Source organism: Mustelus asterias, chromosome 8, assembly GCF_964213995.1.
Source record: "Mustelus asterias chromosome 8, sMusAst1.hap1.1, whole genome shotgun sequence".
Classification (NCBI taxonomy): Eukaryota; Metazoa; Chordata; class Chondrichthyes; order Carcharhiniformes; family Triakidae; genus Mustelus; species Mustelus asterias.
Window position 1 is genome coordinate 127,913,935 of NC_135808.1, and position 26,554 is coordinate 127,940,488.

General features: G+C 46.6%; 1 protein-coding gene across 2 annotated transcripts in view; it reads left to right on the plus strand.

Annotated features, from left to right (window-relative positions):
- Positions 1 to 26,554, plus strand: part of miga1 (mitoguardin 1) — a 121,341-nt gene that overhangs the window by 72,758 nt on the left and 22,029 nt on the right. For both annotated transcript variants that reach the window (XM_078218967.1, XM_078218966.1), the window contains exons 8-12: positions 7,986 to 8,107; positions 9,386 to 9,458; positions 11,900 to 11,986; positions 17,485 to 17,583; positions 24,829 to 24,963. In XM_078218967.1, coding sequence (XP_078075093.1) covers positions 7,986 to 8,107; positions 9,386 to 9,458; positions 11,900 to 11,986; positions 17,485 to 17,583; positions 24,829 to 24,963 — 516 coding nt within the window. The remainder of the gene's footprint in view (positions 1 to 7,985; positions 8,108 to 9,385; positions 9,459 to 11,899; positions 11,987 to 17,484; positions 17,584 to 24,828; positions 24,964 to 26,554) is intronic.

A 26,554-nucleotide genomic window follows, 5' to 3' on the forward strand; every position in this document is an offset into this window, starting at 1 on the left:
TGCTTGCATATTACTTGCTGCTTATTCTGTTTGACACGCATATGGAACATAAAATAAAGTTGGTATTAAACAGTAACTTTCAGAGACAGCAAGTATTCTGTTGGCAATATACGGATGCGTAAATGTTGTTTTTGGCTTGATGACAGAAATAATGATGTGTTTTCATCGCATTTTTCATGACCTCAAGTTGCCCCAAGAAGCTTTCTAACCAACGAAGAGATTATCGAACCACAGTCATTGTTGTATTGGAGAAAAGTCAGCACCAATTTTCCCACAGCAAGATCTCACAAACTGTTCTGTGAAAATGCCCAGTCAAAGACAACATTTCATCCTCTCTCCCATGGCAGGTTTGGAGGTGGGAGGGATATTTAATCTGGTGAGTCCCTGCCATCTTCCCTCCTCCACCCTGATTAAGTCAGGGCTGTGGGCCCTGACAACATTCCAGCAATAGTACTGAAAACTTGTGCTCCAGAATTTGCCGCTCCCCTCGCCAAGCTCCTCAGTACAGTTACAATACTAGCATCCACCTGGCAATGTGGAAAATTGCGCGGGTATGTCCTATACACAAAATCCAACCCAGCCAATCGCCACCTCATCAGTCTACTCTCGATCATCAGTAAAGTGATGGAAGGGTGCCACCCACAGCGCCACCGAGTGGCACCTACTCAGCAATAACCTGCTCACGGATGCTCAGTTTAGGTTCCTCCAGGGTCACTCAGCGCCTGACCTCATTACAGCCTTGGTTCAAATATGGATAAAAGAGCTGAACTTCAGAGGTGGAGATGCCAGCATTGGACTGGGGTGGGTACAGTAAGAAGTCTCACAACACTAGGTTAAAGTCCAACAGCTTTATTTGGTGTCATGAGCTTTCAGAGCGCTGCTCCTTCATCAGGTGAGTGGAGAGTTGGGTTTGCAAACACGGCATATATATACAGACAGTGCCACAATTGCAAGATAATGGTTGGAATGACCAACCATTCCGATCACTATCTTGCAATTATGTCTCTGCCTATATATGCCGTGTTTGTGAACCCACCTCTCCACTCACCTGATGAAGGAGCTGCGCTCTGAAAGCTCGTGACACCAAATAAACGCGTTGGACTTTAACCTGGTGATTAAGTCTGTGACAGGAAGGCCTGTGGATGGTTTCTTTTTTGGGGGTCGGACAGAGAGAGGGCATGTCCCATTTTCTTCGTGCTCTGCCTCTTTTCTTTCGGCTCATGTCCAATCCTTGTTGCCCCATGTTGCCTTGCCCTTATATTGTGGCTTGTTGTCTTCTTGGCTCCTGGTCTCCTGGGCCTTTTCCTTTTTTAAATTTTGTTTCTTGGCCTTTTATTTCCTCTTTTGTTGGCTTTGCATCATTGGGGGCGGGTTGGACGTGTTACATATATGGTTAGGTTCAGGTCAGAAACTCCAAAGTGTTTTATGGAGTCCACCTGGATCATACATTTTGCATCTTGAATTTGGCTAGGATAAGCATGATATGTTCCACTTCAGGTGTGATTCAAATGACCCACTAGTGTCATTTTATCAAATAAAGTTTATTTAAGAATATAGTTAACATGTATAGTAAGAAAACTAGCAAGAACTTTTATCAGTTACAAACAAGAAACAAAACAACCACTATAATGTATAACCCTTAACAAAGATATCTAATGTGTTCCAATCAAACAAGATCTTTGCCATAGACAAAACCCCTTTGAACAAGTTAACACAGCAATGACTAATGCTCACGTGATACTGGAATTGAGTCCTTTGGTTGAAGTCTGCAGTTCTCTGGATACATCCAGAACAGTTTGAAGTCACAACAGCTTCCCAGACCTTCAGGTCAAGCCACCAACAGCAGATTTCCTACTCCAGGAAGGCTTTCAGCTAACCTGTAGAATTTCCCCAACCAGGGAGAGAGAGACTTCTTTTCAACTTGCTGTCTCTTCTAAAACTAAAGCTCAAACCTGCTGCTCCAAACTGAAAATAAAAATAAACTCCTATCACCCGACCTGCTAACCAGTTTTTCTCCAATCAATGCAAAGCCATAAACTCCCCAATAAAAATAAACAACCCCCCATTTAAGCAGCAATAAAAGGACATCTCCATTCTCACTGGAAAGACGGAGGATGAGGGGAGACTTAATATGAGGTGTATAAAATTATGAAAGGCATAGATAGGGTGAACGGTGGGAAGCTTTTCCCCGGGTCGGTGGTGACGTTCACGAGGGGTCATAGGTTCAAGGTGAGGGGGGGGAGGTTTAACACGGATATCAGAAGGACGTATTTTACACAGAGGGTGGTGGGGGCCTGGAATGCGCTGCCGGGCAAGGTGGTGGAGGCGGACACACTGGGAACGTTTAAGACTTATCTAGATAGCCATATGAATGGAGTGGGAATACAAAAGAATGGTCTAGTTTGGACCAGGGAGCGGCACGGGCTTGGAGGGCCGAAGGGCCTTTTCCTGTGCTGTATTGTTCTTTGTTCTTTGTTCAAACTGATGCCATAATGACATCAGCCAAGGCTGTGAGCTGCAGAGAGCATGATTTAAAAAAAAAATCTCTTAAAGGCACACTAACATCACTACGGTCTACCTGCCCTGCCACCAGTTGGGGCCCTTAAGTGCGCAATTAATACCCGATTGAGGGCCTCTTCCTGCCCCCAGGGGGGCCAGGCACGTCGCCACATTGTGAGTATGACAAACCTGTGTGTGAACAGTGTCTGATCAAGGGATCTGGCATCAGGCAAGGTTGATCTTCCTGCCCTTGCTGCTGACCCCCTACACGACCCCTGCCCTTTCCTGCAACCCTCACGCTGTGAAACCCCTCCTACCATCACTTACTTGTGCCCTGGGCTGCTGTGCAATTATGGGTCTCCAGTGGGTGTATTTCCCACAGCAGCCACTAACTTCCCAGTGGCACTGTTGAGCAGAAGAGCTGTCGGCCTCTGACCTTATGGCCCTTTAATCCACTCCTGCCCCGCACTCTCCCCCTGACCCACAGAAGGGAATAATTACCCATAAAAATAAAAATAAACTATTTGAACCCGTAAAAGCTGCAAAACTCTGGGGAAGAGCAGGGCAAGTGGGACATTCAGAAAGTTGGCACAAGTATGATGAGCTGAGTGCTCCCCTTCCCTGCTGTAAAATTCTTTAAATTCATGGTTCGTGAACACAATAAACACCTTTTCCCTAAAAATAGAGTTTAGAAGAGTAACTTGATTGAAACATTTAAGATCCTGAGGGATTTTGCAGGGGTGCAGAGGATATTTCCCTCCAGTGGGAAAATCTAGTAATTGGGGGTCATTGCTTAAAAATGAAGGGGTCACCCATTTAAGGGCAGAGGTGAGGAGAATTCTTTTCTCTCTGAGGCTAGGTGATTACTTGAATAGAAACAATGTGCAGAGGTGCAGAGCGGAAAAGGCAGGGGAAGGACACCAAGCCATGAAGTCTGTTTAGAGAGCCAGTACAGACACGTTCGGGCAAATGGCCTCCCTCTGCGCTGTAACAGTTCTGTCATTCTAGATGATAGCGAGTCTTTGTCACTCTCTGCCTCCGAAGGCATTGGAAACAGCATCTTTGAATGTTTTTAGGGCAGAGCTAGATAGATTCTTGATTAACAAGAGGGTGGCAGGTAATCAGGGTTTGCAGGAATGTGGGGTTGAGGTTACAATCAGATCAGCTGTATTGAATGGTGGAGCAGGCTCGAGGGGCCGAGTGGCCTACTCCTGCTCCTATAAAGAGAAAAGAGAAGGCTGAAGGTAGTCATAGAGTCATAGAGGTCTATAGCACAAAAAAAGGCCCTTCGGCCCATAATGTCTGCACCAGTCAAGGTAAAACCACCCAACTATTCTAATCTCATTTTCCAGTACTTGTTCCATAGCCTTGTATGCCTTGGCATTGCAAGTGGACATCTAAATACTTCTTAAATGTCATGAGGGTCTCTGCCTCCACCACCCTTTCAGGCAGTGAGTTCCAGACTCCCACCACCCTCTGAATCATCATAGAGTCCTGCAGGAGGAGGCCATTTGGCCCATCGAGCCTACACTGACTACAATCCCACCCAAGTCCTATCCCTGTAACCCCACATATTTACCCTTCTAGTCCCCCTGACACTAAGGGGCAATTTATCATGGTCAATCAACCTAACCCGCACATCCAGAAACCGGAGCACCCACAGGAAACCCATGCAGACATGGGAAGAACGTGCAGACTCCGCACAGAGAGTGACCCGAGGCCGGAATTGAACCTGGGTCCCTGAAGCTGTGATGCAGGCAGTGCTAACCACTGTGCCACTGTGCTGCTCTGGGTGAGAAAGCTTTCATAGAAACTCATCGAAACTCTACAGTACAGAAGGAGGCCATTCGGCCCATCGAGTCTGCACTGACAACAATTCCACCCAGGCCCATTTCCCACAACCGCACACACTTACCGCGCTAATCCTCCTAACCTACACATCCTGGGACGCTATGGGCAATTTAGCATGGCCAATCAACCTAACCCGCACATCTTTGGACTGTGGGAGGAAACCGGAACACCCGGAGGAAACCCACGCAGACATGGGGAGAATGTGCAGACTCCGCACAAACAGTGACCCAAGGCCAGAATCGAACCGGGGTCCCTGGACTTGCGAGGCAGCAGTGCTAACCACTGTGCCACCGTGCCGCCCCACATCCCTCATATCCCCTCTAAACCTCCTGCCCCTTACCTTAAATCTATGCCCCCTGGTCATTGATCCCTCCACCAAGGGGAAAGGTTTCTTCCTGTCTATCAATGCCCCTCATGATTTGATGTGGTGACCTGATGGAATTCTTTCAAAGCCTTGGGGATTCAGAAGGGTGGATGTCGAGAAAAGGATTTTTGATTTGTTTGTTATATGCAGCGGTCAGAAATAGTATGGTGAATAGTATGGAGGCATTTAATGGGAGGCTGGGTGAGGAAAAGAGGAGAAAAAGGGGGAAAGAATAAGATATGTTGATAGGGTTAGATGAAGAGTGATGGGAGCGTAGGAAATTAAGACATAGGAGCAGGAGTAGGCCATTCGGCCCCTCGAGCCTGCTCCACCATTCAACTCGACCTGGGCTGGTCATCCACCTCAATGGTATTTTCCTGCACTATCCCCGTTTCCCTCGGTGTCTTTACTATCTAGAGAAAGGGAGGAGCTTATGTGGAGAATAAACATCAGCGTAAGGCTCTAAGGCCTGTTTCTGGGTTACCAATCCTGTGCAATTCATCGCCATGTCACCATTAACAAGATAAACAGCTTGCATTTATGATTGGATGAGGGGTCAATTGCGAGGGGGCATAAGGGTGGTAGATTCAGAGGGAGTCTGAGGAAAAATCAGAGTGCGATGGGACTCTGGAATGCACTGCCTCATTATAATACATGTGACAATAATAAATCAAATCAAATCAAAGTGTGGAAAATGGGATTAGTGCACCATAAGTCGTGTAGACTCAATGGGTCGAAGGGCCCTTTCTGCGCTGATTTGATTTGATTTGATCTATTATTGTCACATGTATTAACATACAGTGAAAAGAATTGTTTCTTGCACGCTATACAGACAAAGCATACCTTTCATAGAGAAGGAAACGAGAGGGTGCAGAATGTAGTGTTACAGTCATAGCTAGGGTGTAGAGAAAGATCAACTTAATGCAAGGTAAGTCCATTCAAAAGTCTGACAGCAGCAGGGAAGAAGCTGTTCTTGAGTCAGTTGGTACGTGACCCTCAGACTTTTGTATCTTTTTCCCGACGGAAGAAGGTGGAAGACTAGTTTCTTGCGGTCTTGACTATATGGGCGGAATTATCCCGTCCTGCCCATCACGGGAATCGTAGGGGGCGGCATACGGACAATGCAAAGGTCCATTGACCACGGGCGGGATTTTCCGTCTTGGGACGAGCGCGGCCGGAAAATCTCACCCTATGACTCTGAGAGCCTTTTGGGTGGAAATGGTGCATCATGGGAGCGCGAGCAAGCAAAACTGAACATGGGCCATCTGAAGAGATGTCAGAGCAGATGATCAAAAACTTGGTCAAGGAGGTAGGGGAAAGGATACAAAAGTCCGAGGTCACGAACCAACTGACTCAAGAACAGCTTCTTCCCTGCTGCCGTCAGACTTTTGAACGGAACTTCCTCGCATTAAGTTGTGAAGCAACAAAAGGAGGAAAGAGGTGGAGAAAAGATGGGTTTTATGGAGTGAATTCCAGAGCTGAGGACATAGGAAGCTAAAGGCATGGATTGTCAGTGAGGGAGCAATTAAAATCACACCACAGTTAAGGACAAAGAATCTGGCTGTTCGTGATAAGCTGCCAGGAGGTCAGATATGCAATTCCGTACATTCCAACCGTCACTCTTCACTCTGCCCTCCATTGTTCCTGGTGTCTGACTGGTAGCAAAAAGAGAAAACAGTGCTTTAACGTTTAAATAAAACAGATGCACCGTTCTTTGGAACGGATAAACTGTTTCTGACAGCTGGCATTTTGCAAACCTCTCTCGGTTTATACTTAATAAAAAGTAAATTAATTGCGGCTGTATTGCTTTCTGCAATGAAGGTTCCCATCGTGCACAACTGTTTGAAGGCTGACGGAAGAAAATTACGCAGTGGTAAATGGAAGTTTAAACCAACAAACTTGCTGTTACCTCCACTTAATCAACAACTCTGACAGAACTTTCAAACACTTCCTGTTGTTGCTGCAGAGAAATAAATCATTAAAAAACATCCAAGACAGTCCAACCCGACAAAGCATTCTATTTAATAAATAAGTCTCCATTGTTGTTGTGATCTGGAACGCACTGCCAGAAAATATAAAACAGTGGAAGTCAATCCAATAGTAACTTTCAAAAGTGAATTAGCAAATTACTTAACAGGGGAAAAGATTGCAGACGGGTGGGCGGGGCTCGAACAGGTGAGTGGGACTAATCGAATAGACTTTTCGAAGACAAAATATGACATTGGCCCCTGACCCCAGGATAGAGCTGCGCGTAGACCCGTGGGGTGTGTGCGAACTCCAGATCCATGCACCAGAGGTTAAGCAATGGAAAATTCTAGACTAAGACGTCTGAACGTTTTGTGGATTCCTCAAAGTATATTGTTTCATTTTGTCATCAAGTTGACTGATACTGCGTTGGACAGAAGGAAAGATTTGCATTTATTTAGCGCCTTTCACAGTCGCAGGACATCCCAAAGTACTGTACAGCCAGTTGAGTCCTTTTGGCAGTGAAGTTGTCATCTAGGAAAGGCAGGAGCTAATTTGTGCACAGCAAGCTCCCATAAACAACAATGTGATAATGGCCAGATAATCTGGTTTAGTGGTGTTGGTTGGGGGATAACTATACCGGCCAAAAGATTGGGATAAATCTGCTTATTCTCCAATGATGCCACAGGATCTTTTATACCTCTTGAGAGAGCATAGAATCATAGAATCCTACAGTGCAGAAGGAGGCCATTCGGCCCATCGAGTCTGCACCAACCACAATCCCACCCAGGGCCTATCTCTATAACCCCATGCATTTACCCTAGCTGGTCCCCCTGACACTAAGGGGCAATTTAGCATGGCCAATCAACCTAATCCACACACTTTGGACTGTGGGAGGAAACCAGAGCACCCAGAGGAAACCCACGCAGACACTGGGAGAATGTGCAAACTCCACACAGCCAGTCATCCGAGGCCGAAATTGAACCCAGGTCCTTGGCGCTGTGAGGCAGCAGTGCTAACCACTGTGCCACCGTGCCGCCCTAGCTGACAGGGCCCTAGTTTAGTGTCTAATCTGACAGTGGTGCACTCCTTCAATACAACGTCAAGGTGACAGTTTAGACTATTATGCTCAATGTCTGGAGTGGGACTGTGAACTCACAATCCTGTGACCCAGCTGTGACAGAGTTTTCAACTGAACCTCGGATGACACTTAACCTCCTCCTCTTCATTTCTAATTCTGGATTGTTCTGTGGGCAGTTTAGGAGAATCTGATATTTTACCTCTGCATCCCTTATGCTCCCAACAGCTTTCAGAACACAGGGACAATCGAGGCAGCACTTACGGTCTGGGGTCATGGTGTCACCTGCCACTCTATGAAGAAGCGATGCATTTGGCAGAAGATGGGAAGGTATTTTGTCGGGTGCTGAGGTAAGTAAATGTCTATTGCTGAAATCAACCTGTTAATCTGCACAGATAATGGCACTAAGTCCGATGACTCTGAAAACAGGTTGTAACGCTGTAATACCCGACTAACTGGGGCACATTGATTGAAATGTAGATAGCACGCTGTCCTGGTGCTGTCTGCTTAGTTGAACAATCCATCCAGCTCTTGTTTTGTAGCCTGTCCCATCAATGTCCTCATCAGAGTCCTCTGCAAGTCAAAAGAGATTGTGGGATGAGGAGGATTTGGGATGCGAGGAGATGATTTTTGGGGATGAGGACACTGTTACCTTCAATTGATTCATCCTCACCCGCAGGTTACAGGTTCTGCCGTTCCAATAATGGCCAGCCTCCTCTCCTGTGACTGTGCGGAGTTTGCATGTTCTCCCCATGTCTGCGTGGGTTTCCTCCGGGTGCTCCAGTTTTCTCCTGCACTCCAAAGATGTGCAGGTTAGGTGGATTGGTCATGGTAAATGTGCGGGGATAGAGCAGAGGGGAGGGCCTGGGTAAGTCACTCTGTCAGAGAGTTGGTGCAGACTGAATGGGCTGAATGGCCTCCTCCTGCACTGTAGGGATTCTATGATCTTCTGTTTGGGGAAGAACATTCCAAACTTTTACCATTCTCTGTGTCTACGAATACACCTGTTGGACTTTAACCTGGTGTTGTGAGACTTCTTACTGTGCCCACTCCAGTCCAACACCTCCACGTCATTACAAATATTTCCTAACTTTATTCCTAAAAGGTCTGGCCCTGAAGTTAGACTTTGTCCCCTAGTCCCTAACTTTACAACCAGTAGAAAGACTCTATCCATTCCCCTTAATATGATGAAATTTTGAATCAAATTGCACCTTGATATTCTAAATTTCAGGGAGCTTGCAACTTTAGCCTTTGGAGTCCAGGTATCATCCTGATTAATCTAAATTGTGCTCCGTCTCAGGCCAATTTTTCCTCCCTAATGTGTGGTGCCCAGAACTGTTCGGATACACTGAGGGAGAATTTAGCATGGCGAATTCACCTAACCAGCGCGTCTTTGGACTGAATAGGCACTAACATTAATACAGCTGTCGCACCGTCTCTACAGAGGCTAATGGTTCTGTTATATTATTTCCACTATTTTCTGACTAATCTGCAGTATAAATGTCCAATAGATAGTGAGTGGCCACAAATGGAACAATTGTTGTATAATCCTGTTCTGTTCCTAAATGATCTTTGACAAAGATGATGAGGTCTTAATATTTGCTTTTGTTTTCCATTTTGACTAAAAGGACTGAGTTGCTGGAATGTGTTGGGGACATTGACTTTCTGGCCAAGGTGCACTGCGTGCGTCAAGCCTTCAAGGTAACATTCTCCGAGCTCAAATATCGATTCGTCTTTCAGGATGAGTATCTCCCTGAGTCACGGTTAAGTCACCGGTTAGGCCTCAGCTGGGGTGCCGTGTCTAATTCTGCACAGTGCATTTCAGGAAGAACACCAAGGTCTTGGGGGCGGCACGGTGGCCTTGGGGGCGGCACGGTGGCCTTGGGGGCAGCACGGTGGCCTTGGGGCGGCACGGTGGCCTTGGGGGCGGCACGGTGGCCTTGGGGGCGGCACGGTGGCCTTGGGGGCGGCACGGTGGTCTTGGGGGCGGCACGGTGGCCTTGGGGCGGCACGGTGGCCTTGGGGGCGGCACGGTGGCCTTGGGGGCGGCACGGTGGCCTTGGGGGCGGCACGGTGGCCTTGGGGCGGCACGGTGGCCTTGGGGGCGGCACGGTGGCCTTGGGGGCGGCACGGTGGCCTTGGGGCGGCACGGTGACCTTGGGGCGGCATGGTGGCACAGTGGTTAGCACTGCTGCCTCACAGCACCAGGGACCCGGGTTCAATGCCCGGCTTAGGACACTGTCTGCGTGGAGTTTGCACATTCTCCCCGTGTCTGTGTGGGTTTCCTCCGGGTGCTCCGGTTTCCTCCCACAGTCCAAAGATGTGCGGGTCAGATGGATTGGCCATGCTAAGTTGACCTTTAGAGTCAGGGGGGCTAGCTAAGGTAAATGTCTAGGGTTATGGGGATATGGCCTGGGTGGGATTGTGGTCAGTGCAGATTTAATGGGCTGAATGGCCTCCTTCTGCACTGTATAATTCAATGAGAGGGTGCAGGAGAGAATGTTGGCAAGGGTGAGGGACTTTGGTTCTGTAGAGGGGTGGGGTGGAAGCTGGGATTGTTCTTCCTGGAGCAGAGAGAGGGAGATTGTTCACAATGCTGAGGGATTTTAATAGGGCAAATGTGGAGAAACTGTTCCACTGGCAGAAGGATTGGTAATGAGAAAGTGTAGAATTGAGATGATTGGCAAAAGAACCAGGGAGAGATTGGGAGAATTTTTTTTTAAAATGCAGTGATCTCTTTCCGACCTTCTGTTCTCAGGCTGGGATTTTACAAGGCTGCAGGGAGCATACTGGGAGCCTGGTTGGGGTGGGTGGGGGCGGTTGAAGTAAAGTCCCGTGGGATGGCGAGGGTGGATGATGTGCCCATCGTCTTCCTGTCATCGCTGGCATTTTACCCACACCCACCGTTAAATCAATGGAGGTCCACTTCCCGATGTCACCTGGCGTTGAAAGCAAGCATGCAGGTGCAGCAAGTAGTTAGGATAGGCAAATGGGTATGTTGGCCTTTATTGCAAAAGGATTTGAGTACAGGAGTAAGGATGTCTTACTGCAGCTGTACAGGGCCTTGGTGAGAACCACACCTGTGTGCATTTTGGTCTCCTTATCTAAGAGAGGATATACTAACCATGGAGAGAATGCAGCAAATGTTCACCAGACTGATTCCTGGGATGGTGGGATTGTTGTATGAGGAGAGATTGGGTCGACTGGGCCTGTATTCACTGGAATTTAGAAAAAAGAGAGGGAACTCGATTAAAAAATTTAATATTTTGACAAGGCCGGAGAGACTGAATGCAGGGATGTTCATAGAAGAATCATAGAATCCCAATAGTGCAGAAGAAGGCTCATCGAGTCTGTACCGATCACAATTCCACCCATACCCTATCCCCTTAGCTCCATGCATTTACCTTGCTAACCCCCCTGACACTAAGGGGCAATTTAGCATGGTCAATCAACCTAACCCACACATCTTTGGATTGTGGGAGGAAACTGGAGCACCCGAAGGAAACCCACACAGACACGGGGAGAACGTGCAAACTCCACGCAGTTACCCGAGGCTGGAATTGAACGCGGATCCCTGGTGATGTTAGGCAGCAGTGCTAACCACTGTGAGACTATTCCACCCATAAGCATGTTGTTTCTGCTGGATAGGAGGGTCTAGAGCAAAGGGTCAGAGTCTCAGGCTATGGGATAGGCCATCGAGGAGTGAGATGAGGAGAAATTTCTTCACTCAGAGGGTGGTGAATATGTGGAATTCTGCATCACAGAAAGCTGTGGAGGCCAAGTCACTGAATATATTTGAGAAGGAAACAGATTTCTGGACTGTAAAGGCCTTGAGGGGTATGGGGAGAGCGCAGGACAATGCCGTTGAGATAGAAGTTCACAAGATCATATTGAATGGTGGAGCAGGTTCGAGTGACCCACTCCTGCTCCTATTTTCCATGTTTGCCGGTGGCAGCTGGGTGCTTCACCCCCTGGGGCGGCTGCCAGGAGTGATTTCCAGTCTGCAGTGCTAACGCTGAGCTGAACTCCCTAGAGAACGCAAAGCCTGAAGGCACAGTGCTTCAATAACATGGCAGCGTAGAAATCAGAGTTGAAAACGTACGTCCTGTGGTTATTTCACAGTAATGTCTCCACCTTTGCAGGTCATCCTTTCTGATGTAACAAACAGAAAGTTTTTTGCGGAGGTGGGAAGGAAGATCCTGTCTGCAATCATGATAAAAGCACACAAGGTATGAGTTCCAACTGACTCCTGTTGCATTGTTTGACTGTTTCGTAGTCACGCTCATTGCTGGCCATATTAAGATGAATAATAGTGGCGACTGCTTATAACATTAAGTAGTCTCACAACACCAGGTTAAAGTCCAACAGATTTATTTGGTAGCACAAGTTTTCAGAGCGCCGCTCCTTCATCAGGTGAGTGCCTGAAGTCACAGTGTTTCAATAACATCGTAGCTTAGAAATCAAAGTTTAAAACGTACATCTTGTGGTTATTTCACAGTAATTTCTCCACCTCATCTGATGAAGGAGCGGCGCTCCGAAAGCTCGTGCTACCAAATAAACCTGTTGGACTTTAACCTGGTGTTGTGAGACTACTTACTGTGCCCACCCCAGTCCAACGTCGGCAACTCAGCACCATGCTTGTAACATGACAGCTGTATTAATGGGCGAGTGGATTTACCTGAGTGTTTATATCAGAGATTTTGGTACATTGAAGAACTTCCATTTGCCACATATTTCCATCTTAGAGTCATAATCATAGAGTCATACAGGTTTACAGCATGGAAGCAGGCCCTTCGGCCCAACTTGTCCATGCCGCCTTTTTTTTTAAAAACCCTAACCTAAGCCCAATTGCCCGCATTTGACCCATATCCCTCTATACCCATCATACCCATGTAACTATCTAAATGCTTTTTAAAAGACAAAATTGTACCCGCCTCTACTACTACCTCTGGCAGCTTGTTCCAGACACTCACCCACCCTCTGTGTGAAAGAATTGCCCCTCTGGACACTTTTATACCTTTCCCCTCTCACCTTAAACCTATGCCCTCTAGTTTTAGACTCCCCTACCTTTGGGAAAAGATATTGACTATCTAGCTGATCTGTGCCCCTCATTATTTTATAGACCTCTATAAGATCATCCCTCAGCCTCATATACTCCAGAGAAAAAAGTCCCAGCCGATCCAGCCTCTCCTTATAACTCAATCCATCAAGTCCCGGTAGCATCCTAGTAAATCTTTTCTGCACTCTTTCTAGTTTAATAATATCCTTTCTATAATACGGTGACCAGAATTGCACACAGTATTCCAAGTGTGGCCTTACCAATGTCTTGTACAACTTCAACAAGACATTCCAACTCCTGTATTCAATGTTCTGACCAATGAAACCAAGCATGCCGAATGCCTTCTTTACCATTCTGTCCATCTGTGACTCCACTTTCAAGGAGCTATGAACATGTACCCCTCGATCTCTTTGTTCTGTAACTCTCCCTAACGCCCTACCATTAACTGAGTAAGTCCTGCCCTGGTTCAATCGACCAAAATGCATCACCTCGCATTTATCTAAATTAAACTCCATCTGCCATTTGTCAGCCCACTGGCCCAATTGATCAAGATCCCGTTGCAATTGGAGATAACTTTCTTCACTGTCCACTATGCCACCAATCTTAGTGTCATCTGCAAATTTACAAACCATGCCTCCAATATTCTCATCCAAATCATTAATATAAATGACAAATAACGGTGGACCCAGCACTGATCCCTGAGGCACACCGCTGGTCACAGGCCTCCAGTTTGAAAAACAACTCTCTACAAACACCCTCTGGCTTCAGCAATCCCAGTAAGATGTCTAACAACACCAGGTTAAAGTCCAACAGGTTTATTTGGTAACAAAAGCTTTCAGAACAGGCTGACCCTTCGTCAGGTAGGTGGGAGTTCTGATTACAAACAGGGCACAAAGACACAAACTCAATTTACATGAATAATGATTGGAATGTGAGTCTTTACAGCTAATCAAGTCTTAAAGGTACAGACAATGTGAGTGGAGGGAGTATTAAACACAGGTTAAAGAGATGTGTATTGTCTCCAGACAGGACAGCTAGCGAGATTTTGCACATCCAGGCAGGCTGTGAGGGTTACAGACAGTGTGACATGAACCCAATATCCTGGTTGAGGCCGTCCTCATATGTGCGGAACCTGGCTATCAGTCTCTGCTCAGCGACTCTGCACTGTCATGTGTCGTGAAGGCCGCCTTGGAGAATGCTTACCCGAAGATCAGAGGCTGAATGCCCGTGACCGCTGAAGTGCTCCCCAGCCTTCAGGAGAACAGTGACCACGGCACCACACAACTCTGCCACAGCAACCTCTGCAAGACGTGCCGGATCATCGACACGGATGCCATCAACTCACGCAAAAACACCATCCACCAGGTACACTGTACATACTCTTGCAACTCGGCCAACGTTGTCTACCTGTTACACTGCAGAAAAGGATGTCCCGAGGCATGGTACATTGGGGAAACCATGCAGATGCTACGACAATCACCAGGCAAGACTGTTCTCTTCCTGTTGGGGAACACTTAAGCGGTCACGAGCATTCAGCCTCTGATCTCCAGGTAAGCCTTCTCCAAGGCGGCCTTCACGACACACGACAGCGCAGAGTCGCTGAGCAGAGACTGATAGCCAGGTTCCGCACACATGAGGACGGCCTCAACCGGGATATTGGGTTCATGTCACACTATCTGTAACCCCCACAACCTGCCTGGATGTGCAAAATCTCACTAGCTGTCCTGTCTGGAGACAATACACATCTCTTTAACCTGTGGTTAATGCTCCCTCCACTCACATTGTCTGTACCTTTAAGACTTGATTAGCTGTAAGACTCACATTCCAATCATTATTCATGTAAATTGAGTTTGTGTCTTTGTGCCCTGTTCGTAATCAGAACTCCCACCCACCTGACGAAGGGACGGCCTGTTCCGAAAGCAGTGGCTTTTGCTACCAAATAAACTTGTTGGACTTTAACCTGGTGTTGTTAGACTTCTTACTGTGTTTACCCCAGTCCAACACCGGCATCTCCACATCATCTTCAGCAATCCCACCAGTTATACTGATCCATCATTGAGAACTTATTATCCAAACTTTCATGACCCACCATTGTCCACAATGCGCATGCCCACAATCTGGACACCCATTATCTATGCTAACAAGATCCACAATCTCCCATTCTTCCATTATCCATACTCCTTTAATCTGAACTCTTCCCATAAATGTGTGCTCTAAATATTGGCAAAACCTTCATTGTCGCTCCCATTTTCCATGCTCCCTGTCCGCACAGTTACATTCAGGGCGGCACAGTGGTTAGCATGTGGCTTGGTGTCAAAAATGATTTTATTGATATCGCCCTCGTTAAACCCCTCGAGATGCTTTTATCACATTAAAGGAAATACATAAATTCAAGTTTTTGTAATCTAACAACAGAACATCTGACAGTGCAGTACTGGGCTGGAGTGTTAGCCTGGATTATGTGTTCAAGGTTTGGAGTAGGAGCTGAATCCTCAACTTTCTTACAAGATGGATGATTGCTACTGAGTCACGGCTGGAAACCTTCACAAAAACGGCGAATGACATCAATTTGGCAGAAAGATGATAAGCAAAATACTGCATGTGCTGGAAACCTGAGATCCTGGAAAGTGTAAGCTGAAAGGTTAACTCAGTGTTTCTCATGACAGATGCTGACCTGGGGGCTGCACGGTGGTTAGCACTGCTGCCTCGCAGCACCAGGGACCTGGGTTCGATTCCCGGCTTGGGTCACTGTGCAGAGTCTGCATGTTCTCTTCGTGTCTGTGTGGGATTCCTCCGGGTGCTCCGGTTTCCTTCCACAGTCCGAGAGATGCTGGTTAGGGTGCATTGGCCATGCTAAATTCTCTCTCAGTGTACCCGAACAGGCGCCGGAGTGTGGTGACTGGGGGATTTTCACAGTAACTTCATTGCAGTGTTGATGTAAGCCTACTTGTGACTAATAAATAAATAAATAGATTGCACAGCAGTTTCTGTGCTAATTTTCTTCCAATACAATTTCTAACCCAGCAACTGAATGGTGCTTTAGGTCAATGTTATTCACAATCTCTGCAAGGCATTGTAAAACTGAGTTTTCACAGAACCCCAATTCAAAGTTTTTGAGATATATTTTGACTGTGGGAGATAAGGTGAACCAGACAATAGCCAATCTGCAATCTGTTTTGTATCTTCCGTGATTTAACAGAGAGCTGTGTTAGACAGTTTTAATTTAAACACCTTCCAAGTATTCCAGTTTAATGAGACAAACAAGGACAGTAATTTAACAACTTCTTTATTTAACACTTCCAGTACCAACTCAAACACAAACAGTTGCAACTCATTAACTCTTTACTGAACCTTAACTCTAACTGAACAGCAATTTTCAACTGAACTTTAATTCTTAAACTGCACTTTAATTGAACTTTAACTCTTAAACTGCACTTTAACTTCAACTGTTTAACTGGAAATAGATACTACTGAGTTTAGAAAAACCTTGGCCAAGATATATCCTCGATGTAGAATCTATCTTCTCCTTCTCAGAAGCATCCTTCAGGGTACAGGTCTTGTTGCAATGGTTGGTCTCTTCGAGTTATCGCTACCAAACAAAGGCTCACATGTCTCTTTATTCACAATTCTCCACTTGCTTCCGGAAGATTCTCTGCCATCTGGCCAATTAATTGATCAGAAACACCCAATTGTATCATTTCATTGGGCAAATCAAATGCAGCCAAAATAATGTCATTGATCACTTCAGACCTCATCATAGGCTCCTTAAGTGCATATTGTTTACATTCCAATGCCCAGATAAGGAACACTGACTCCCAAAGGTCTGTACAGAACTCTTCCCTGCCAAGGACAAGCTGCTGAATCTGGCACCTTCTATCCTTTGACAAATTCTAGGCCACTGGCCACAAGAAATCCCAGCATACTGAAAAAACAACTTTAAAGCCACTACTGCCAATATTGTTGTTATTTATTGTTGCAGCCGTTCTTTCTCCGTCCACAGTCAGAACAGATAGGATGGGTTGAATGGACTCCTGTGTAGTAACCGTGCTATGATTCTGTGATTCTGTATTGCATGCGGAGCGTAGCCTCTTTAAGAGGACGGGTCAGTTGACCTGCTCGGGAAACCGCCTCTACAGCCACTCGGGGGCTGCAGTGCAAGGAGCACAGTTCATCAATAAACCTGATTGTTCCTGTGCCTTGCCGTTCTGTGTGACTTCTTTGGAGCTACTTCCCCGGTAGTCTCAGACTTAACACTGATCCCATCCTCGTCGCCAGTGTTAAGTCTGAGACTGCTGGGGAGGTAGCTCCAAAGAAGTCACATGGAAAGGCAAGCCACAGGAACAATCGGGTTCATTGAGGAATTGTACACCTCGCACTCCAGCTTTCGAGTGGTTGTAAGGGACGGTTTCCTGGGCAGGTTACCCCATGCCCTGGGTCACCTGACCTGTTCTCTTAAAGGGGCTACGCCCCACATGCGTAATAGATTCCATGTTAACATGCTGGGGATTCACTGTTGCCCATTTTACATCACCATCACACTGAGAGGCATCGTGTCCGCCTTTGACTGTGTAAATCTTCGGGGACTTGGCAAAACCCCAGGGTGAAAAACATTGCGCAACTCCAAATGTTGAGGACTAATTTTTTAAAATGTTTCCCCAATTTTTCTAGAATCCAAAAAGGTTTGAGGAGGTCTTTGAGGAGATGATGTACTTCCTGCAGCACACGGATCACTGGGAGACCACCCAGCGAGAACTGGCAACACGAGGGGTGAGTCTGTAACGGAATGAGAAAGACTGGGAAGGGGGAATCGCATCAGTGTACTGTGTGTGTGAAAGTCCAACCTGTATTTAGGGAACCTATCTATTCTGGCTGGGGTGGCACGGTAGCACAGTGGTTAGCACTGCTGCTTCACAGCGCCAGGGACCCAGGTTCGATTCCCGGCTCGGGTCACTGTCTGTGTCTGCACATTCTCTCCATGTCTGCGTGGGTTTCCTCCAGGTGCTCCAGTTTCCGTCTGAAAGACGTGCTGGTTAGGTTCATTGACCCGAACAGGCGCCGGAGTGTGGCGAATAGGGGAATTTCACAGTAACTTCATTGCAGTATTAATGTAAGCCTTACTTGTGACGAATAAATAAACTGTACTTCACTTTACTTTAAAATATAGCTCTTTGTGCCGTCATCATTTATTTGATAAAAAATGGTATTTTGAACAGAATTTGGTGTATTATTCATTAAGAAAGGGAGCAGCAACAATTACCTCCAACAATTATAGTTGCAACGATACAAGGCATTGGTGAGGCCGCACCTGGAGCATTGTGCACAGTTTTGGTCCCCTTATTTGAGGAGAGATGCAGTGGCATTGGAGGCAGTTCAGAGGAGGTTCACTCGACTGATTCCAGAGATGAGGGGTTTGTCGTATGAAGAGAGATTGAACAGTTTAGGCCGATACTCTCTGGAATTTAGAAGAATGAAGGCAGATCAAATTGAGGTTTTCAAGATGATAAAAGGTACGGATAAAGTAGATGTGGAGTGGATGCTTCCGCTGGTGGGGCATTCTAGGATGAGAGGTCATAGCCTTTGGATATGGGGTTGCAAATGTAAAACAGAGTTGAGGAGAAACTACTTCTTCCAAAGGGTTGTGAATCTGTGGAATTCACTACCCCAAAGTGCGGTGGATGCTGGGACAGAGAGTAAATTTAAGGAGGAGTTGGACAGATTTTTAATTGGTAAGGGATTGAAAGATTATGGGGAGAAGGCAGGAAAATGGGGATGAGGAGCATATCAGCCACGATAGAATGGTGGAGCGGACTCGATGGGCCGAATGGCCTAATTCTGCTCCGATATCTTACGAACTTATGAACGTCTACAACCTAAAAGGGCAAGGGCAGCAGATGCATGGAACACCACCATCTGTATGTTTCCCCTCACCCCCGCCAAGCCTCTCACCACCTTGACTTGGAAATATATCGCCTTTCCTTCATTACTCCTGGAACTCCCCCCCTAACAGCACTCTGGGTGCACCTACACCACATGGACTGCAGCGGTTCCAGAGGACAGCTCACAAGCACCTTCTCAAGGGATGGGCAGTAAACGCTGGCCTTGCCAGAAACACCCACATGCTGTGCAAGAAATTAAAAAACAGACAATGACAGGGTCATAAAGCCTAAAAAAGATTGCAAAAAATCTGCCACAAATTAATAATATAAAACTACAAATGTACCGTTATCGTATTCGCCCAGGACAACATCCATGGTCAAGTGGGCGGCGTGGTGGTACAGTGGTTAGCACTGCTGCCTCACAGCGCCAGGGGCCCAGGTTTGATTTCCGGCCTGGGTCACTGTCTGTGTGGAGTCAGCACGTTCTCTCCGTGTCTGCGTGGGTTTCCTCCGGGTGCTCCGGTTTCCTCCCACATTGCGAAAGACATGCTGGTTCAGTGCATTGACCTGGACAGGTGCCGACTAGGGGAATTTCACAGTAACTTCATTGCAGTGTTAATATAAGCCTTACTTGTGACTAATAAGTAAACTTGAACTTTAACTTTAAGTTGCCAACAAGAATTATGAGAGGTCAGTGTCTTGTCTCACAAGGCCATCTAGTGACCAGAGCCTGCAGTTATACGGTGACTGTTGACATAGGAAAGTTGAATTTCCACACACACATCATTCCCCCTTTCTGGGGAGGCGTTAAAAGGCAGAGTTTTTAAAAATTCATTTGTGGGACATGGGTGTCGCTGGCTGGCCAGCATTTATTGCCCATCCCTAGTTGCCCTTGGAGGGCAGTTGAGAGTCAACCACATTGCTGTCATTCTGGAGTCACGTATAGGCCAGACCAGGTAAGGACAGCAGATTTCCTTCCCTAAGGGACATTTGTGAACCAGATGGGTTTTTCCAACAATCGAGAATAGTTTCATGGTCAAGTGATTCTTAATTCCAGATTTTTAAAATTGAATTCAACTTCCACCATCTGCCGTGGCGGGATTCGAACCCAGGTCCTCAGAACATTAGCTGAGTTTCTGGATTAATAGTCCAGTGATAATACCACTAGGCCATCGCCTGGAAGTACAGAAAGTAAGGCAGAAAGCCCACGTCCCACAGAAGATTTTTTAAATATAACGTGTAAATAGCTACAAATTGGTAATGAGGAGGAGTAGGTAGGTTGCAAAACTTAAAAAGGACACTTCATTATATTTGTCCCACAAACAAAGTTGTAGAAACCGTTTGTTAACTGTGAAGTTGCTGTGGCAACATGCATTTTTACAAGCATGTTGTGTCAGGAGCAGTGGACAGTGATGGTAGACACTTTAACTTACTTTCCATCACTTGGTAGACCAGGAATCTTACAACCTACTCTTGGCAAATATTGGAACGATTTGTTGGTGGACAACCAATCTGTTTCATCGAGTTATGAAAGTACCTTCTGTAGCCATCAAGTTTTGGGATGGGACTTGAATCCAGAACTTCTTAGTTAGAATTAGGAGTGTTGCCCACTGTGACCTCCTGTAGTGGGGTCAACTAACTCCTCCAGGGCAGGGTAATATTCACCCGATGGCCACATTTACACACTCTTCCAAAAACAGTGCTTGGCTCGAGATCAGGAGCAAGAACGCAGGTTGATTTTCCATCCCCGTAACCCAGGGATACCGAAATCAGTTGGCACACCTCAACTGCTGTCGGCCTTACAACAGCTTAATGGATCTCTGGATTCTACACTCAGCTGCTGACTGCATTAGCTAGCCAAGACATCTGGAAAGCTCATTAACAGCATGGATGCATTGGATAGTTCAGATTTCTGTCAAGGATGCTCCAGCTTGGCCTGTAATAGAACAGCTTTGAAAGAATGTTCTAGAATAATGCTACAACAGGGTCTGCCCTCATAAATTCAGTTGATTGAACTTTGTCTTTTGCTACTTCTGCAACTCCGATGTACACACAAGTTGTCCTATTGCTTGGGCTGTGCCCCACTGAGCAAACATGCCACTGAGGAGTTAATCAGGGGTCCTCCCAAACCGTTCAGATGGATTAGAAGCTTTGATTGGAAGACAGGAGGACTGTCATCCTGGAAGTGACAGGCCATGCTAAATTACCCCTTAGTATCAGTGGGACGAGCTCGGGTAAATGCATGGGGTTACGGGGATGGGGCCTGCGTGGGATTGTGGTCGGTGCAGACTCAATGGGCCGAATGGCCTCCTTCTGCACTGTAGGATTCCATGATTCTATGACCAAGGGTTTTTAAACCTGACTTGTGATGGTCTGCACTTGACCAGTTCCAGTGAGGGATCCAAGGCTGAGTGAGATGCAACATTTTATTTATTTATTAGTGTCACAAGTAGGCTTACATTAACACTGCAATGAAGTTACTGTGAAAATCCCCCTAGTTGCCACACTCTGGCGACTGTTTGGGTACACTGAGGGAGAATTTAGCATGGCCAATGCACCTAACCAGCACGTCTTTCGGACTGTGGGAGGAAACTGGAGCATCCAGAGGAAACCCACGCAGATACGGGGAGAATGTGCAGATTCCGTACGTTCAATGACAATGACCCAAGCCCTGGTCCTGGTACAGTGCTAACCACTGTGCCTCCGTGCCTCCATGATCTATACTTCTATATAGGGGAGGCAATGGCATTATTATTGCGAGACTATTAATTCAGAAACTCAGCTAATGTTCTGGTGACCCGGGTTTGAATCCCGCCACGGCAGATGGTGGAATTTGAATTCAATAAAAAAATCTGGAATTAAGAATCTACTGATAACCATGAAACCATTGTCGATTGTCGGTAAAACCCATCTGGTTCACTAATGTCCTTTAGGGAAGGAAATCTGCTGTCCTTACCTGGTCTGGCCTACATGTGACTCCAGAGCCGCAGCAATGTACTTGACTCTCCACTGCCCCCCCAAGGGCAACTAGAGACAGGCAATAAATGCTGGCCAGCCAGTGACGATGTGGAGATGCCGGCGTTGGACTGGGGTAAGCACAGTAAGAAGTCTCACAACACCAGGTTAAAGTCCAACAGGTTTATTTGGTAGCAAATACCATAAGCTTTCGGATCAATGCTCCTTCGTCAGGTGGAGTGACACCCATGTCTGATGAATAAAAAAAAAATCTTGGACAAGCCCATGATCTTGGGAGACGTATAGGCTGAAATTTTCCAGCCATTCCTGCCAGCGGGATTTTCCAGTTCCACTGACGGTGACCACCGGCCACGGATTTCCTGGTGGCAGAGGGTAGGAGCAACAGGAAAACCCGTTGGCAGCGGCGGGATCAGAAGGTGCCATCGCGGCTGGACTGGAGGATCCCACCGTTCGCCAATGATAGTCCACAATACACACCGCAGGGAGAGGCGGAAAATCCTGCACATATTTTATTTTTGAATTGGTCACAGGGCTTGATCCTTGAGATTAAGGCACGGTGGCACAGTGGTTAGCACTGCTGCCTCACAGCGCCAGGGACCCGGGTTCAATTCCCAGCTTGGGTGACTGTCTGTGTGGAGTCTGCACGTTCTCCCCGTGTCTGCGTGGATTTCCTCCGGTTTCCTCCCACGCTCCAAAGATGTGTGGGTTAGGTGGATTGGCCATGCTAAATTGCCCCTTAGTGTCAGGGGGATTAGCTAGGATAAATGCATGGGTTTATGGAGATAGTGCCTGGGTGGGATTGTGGCTGGTGCAGACTTGAGGGGCCGAATGACCTCCTTCTGCACTGTATGATTCTGTTCTTTGATGTTCCTTCATGTCATGATGGCCAGTCTAGTTTGGTCTGTTTTTTATAGTAGATTTTAATATTGTTTTTGTATTTATACAAATATGTTCAGTTTTTAATAACCACAAGTGAACAATGATTACATTTGATTGAATGACGTAATGTGTTAGACCCTGATCTTTTATCCTGGGAGCTGTGCACAATTCCAGCCTGGCTGTTGGAATGAATGCCTGCTGGCTTGTAAGGGTTTGACAGAGAGTGGGTTCGGGTAGATGGAATCAGCTTTCTTCTGGGCGTTTATCTGGAGCTCAAAGCAAGCAAGGATCACTTCATCTCACTCAAAGAAATCAGAGGATGATCGCTGTAGGAAGTAGAGAACACGGAAGTGGGGCGGCACGGTAGCACAGTGGTTAGCACTGCTGCTTCACAGCTCCAGGGTCCTGGGTTCGATGCTCGGGTCACTGTCTGTGTGGAGTTTGCACATTCTCCTCGTGTCTGCGTGGGTTTCCTCCGGGTGCTCCGGTTTCCTCCCACAGTCCAAAGATGTGCGGGTTAGGTTGATTGGCCAGGTTAAAAATTGTCCCTGAGATGTGTAGTTAGAGGGATTAGCGGGTAAATATGTGGGGGTAGGGCCTGGGTGAGATTGTGGTCGGTGCAGACTCGATGGGCCGAATGGCCTCCTTCTGCACTGTAGGGTTTCTATGTTCTAAATAGAATCATAGAGTCACAGAGATTTACAGCATGGAAACAGGCCCTTTGGCCCAACTTGTCCATGCCGCCCTTTTTTTAATGACTAAGCTAGTTCCAATTGCCCGTGTTTGGCCCATATCCCTCGATACCCATCTTGCCCATGTAACTGTCTAAACGCTTTTTAAAAGACAAAATTGTACCCATTCTGACGTTAGCGGACCTAACATCTGCTGTTAGGGCAAAGCACGGAGAGCTTTACTCTACATGAAACCTGGTGACCTGGTGATGGCAAATGCTGATACTGGCTTGAAATGGGGAAAATTCTGTTTCCCACCCCCCCCAGTATTGAGAGGGTGAACTGTAGGAGGAAGGCACAATAAGAGAAGCCAACTGATCTTGAATGTAATGATCTAAGAGGAAAGAATAGAGAATTTTTACATTTTGTCCTCTAGAAATGCCATTTAGAACATGTCCCATTGTGGTAAATTAATTGTCTAGATAAGGCAGATCCTTACCACGGAAAAGCAGGAGATTAGAAGTCCGTGGAATTTTGTGGAAAGTTAATTTAAAACAGATTTCAGGAAAAATCTCCTTTTGATAAGAGAAGTGTTTCACCAAACAGGGTAATAGGAGGCAAAAATGTTTGCGTTATTTGAACTGCAATTTAGATGCCGCCATGAGAAAGTAAATGTTTTTGAGGGATGCACTTTCGATGGAAGAGTTAGTGTATCACCAAAGCTCCCTACTAAACACCTTCCAAACCCACAACAACTACCATCCAGGAGGACAAGGGCAGCAGGCACATGGGAACACGACCACTTGGAAGTTCCCCTCCAAGTCACTCACCATCTAGGCCTGGAAATATATTACCGTTCCTTGGGCGGCATGATGGCGCAGTGGTTAGCACTGCTGCCTCACAGCGCCAGGGCCCTGGGTTCGATTCCCGGCTTGGGTCATTGTCTGGGCAGAGTCTGCACATTCTCCCCGTGTCTGCGTGGGTTCCCTCCGGGTGCTCCGGTTTCCTCTCACAGTCCAAAAGATGTGCTGGTTAGGTGAATTGGCCATGCTAAATTCTCCCTTAATGTACCCGAACAGGTGCCGGAGTGTGGCGACTAGGGGATTTTCACAGTAACTTCATTGCAGTGTTAATGAAAGCCTACTTGTGACTAATAAATAAACTTTAAACTTTCCCTGTCGCTGGGTCAAAATCCTGGAGTTTCTTCCCTCACAGCACTGTGGATGGTACCTACCCTTTATGGACTGCAGCGGTTCGAGAAGGAAGCGAGCTCACCACCAGTTTCTCAAGGGCAATTAGAGATGGGCAATAAATGCCAATCTAGCCAGCAAATTCCCTTGAATGAATAAATGAGTGGAGTGGCCTGGAGTACTGAGCTTCACCACAAAGAGCACATTTTAGAAAATAATTTTAGTGGACAGGAAGTGCAGAGAAATTTCCAGAAAGTGCAGCTGTTTTCATAGAAGTTTACAGCATGAAACCAGGCCCTTCGGCTCACTTGTCCATGCTGCTCACCCCCTGGTTTAATAAAGCCAAGATTTAGCTCCATAAGGTAGACTGCTGATTATTTATACTCTAATATATTCACATTTCTTTTATATCACAAACAGGTTAAACACATGAATTTTTATGACATTGTCCTGGACTTTATCCTCATGGATTCCTTTGAGGATCTGGACAATCCGCCGACATCGATACAGAATGTGGTGAACAATCGCTGGCTTAACAATTCCTTCAAAGAAACTGTAAGTGTGAAATGATACAAAACATTAATACGAATTCTCGAAATGTGTCGCTGTTCCTTCACCGTCGCTGGGTCAAAATCCTGGAACTCTCTCCCTAACAGCACTGTTGGTGTACCTACGCCACATGGAACTGCAGCGATTCAAGAAGGCAGCTCACCACCACCTTCTCAAGAGCAATGAGGGATGGGCAATAAATGCTGGTCTAGCCAGCGCCGCCCACATTTCGTAAAATAATAAGATAAGATAAGGCATATTGCATGATTTTTAAGAATTATATTGCGTATCTTTTCAGTAATCTAAAACACACTGGACTGAAGATCATTGCTTGATATCAATAACAATTGCATTAACTGATTTAGATAAATTTCCATTGCCTGTTAATTGATGAACTATATTAATTTGTACTCATTCCGTACCACAGCAGCACTTTGCATTTAAATAGCTGCTTCAACATATTAAAACATGCCAAGTCCTTCACGGGAGAATTATAAAACAGAATTTGACACCACATCATGGAAGGAAACATTAGCAGAGGTGACCAAAGCTTGATCAAGTGGTAGGTTTGAAGGTGACGTCACAGGTGGAGAAGGTGGTGAAGAAGGCATATGGCATGCTTGCCTTTATAGGACGGGGCATAGAGTATAAGAGTTGGGGTCTGATGTTGCAGATGTATAGATCGTTGGTTCGGCCGCATTTGGAATACTGCGTCCAGTTCTGGTCGCCACACTACCAGAAGGACGTGGAGGCTTTGGAGAGAGTACAGAGGAGGTTTACCAGGATGTTGCCTGGTATGGAGGGGCTTGGTTATGAGGAGAGATTGGGGAAACTGGGGTTGTTCTCCCTGGAAAGACGGAGGATGAGGGGAGACTTAATAGAGGTGTATAAAATTATGAAAGGCATAGATAGGGTGAACGGTGGGAAGCTTTTCCCCGGGTCGGTGGTGACGTTCACGAGGGGTCATAGGTTCAAGGTGAAGGGGGGGAGGTTTAACACAGATATCAGAAGGACATATTTCACACAGAGGGTCGTGGGGGCCTGGAATGTGTTGCCGGGCAAGGTGGTGGAGGCGGACACACTGGGAACGTTTAAGACTTATCTAGACAGCTATATGAACGGAGTGGGAATGGAGGGATACAAAAGAGTGGTCTAGTTTGGACCAGGGAGCGGCGCGGGCTAATTGTTCCTTGTTTCTCGCTTCAAGGCTTCATTCTATGATCATCTTGCTGGTGCCAGTACAGAGCGAGACTGCGGATAGTTGGGAACCTGTCTCGGGGGCAGGGAATTCATATGGTGTTCGTGGAAGTGGAAATGACTAGGGTTGGGAAGCATTTTCCGATCGGGGCCATTGTGATCTCCTGGACTTGTTTCGATCGCCTCAGGGGGTCGGAGAGGAATTTCCCAGATTTTTTTTCCCCATATTGGCCCTGGGGTTTTTCACTCTGGGTTTTCGCCTCTCCCTGGAGATCACATGGTCTAGAATGGGGGGGTGGGGGTGAGTTAATAGGTTGTAATGAACAAAGCATCGGAGCTGTGAGGGACAGCTCGGTGGATAGGATATTGGTATGTAGATAGGCTGGAAAATTGGGCGGGG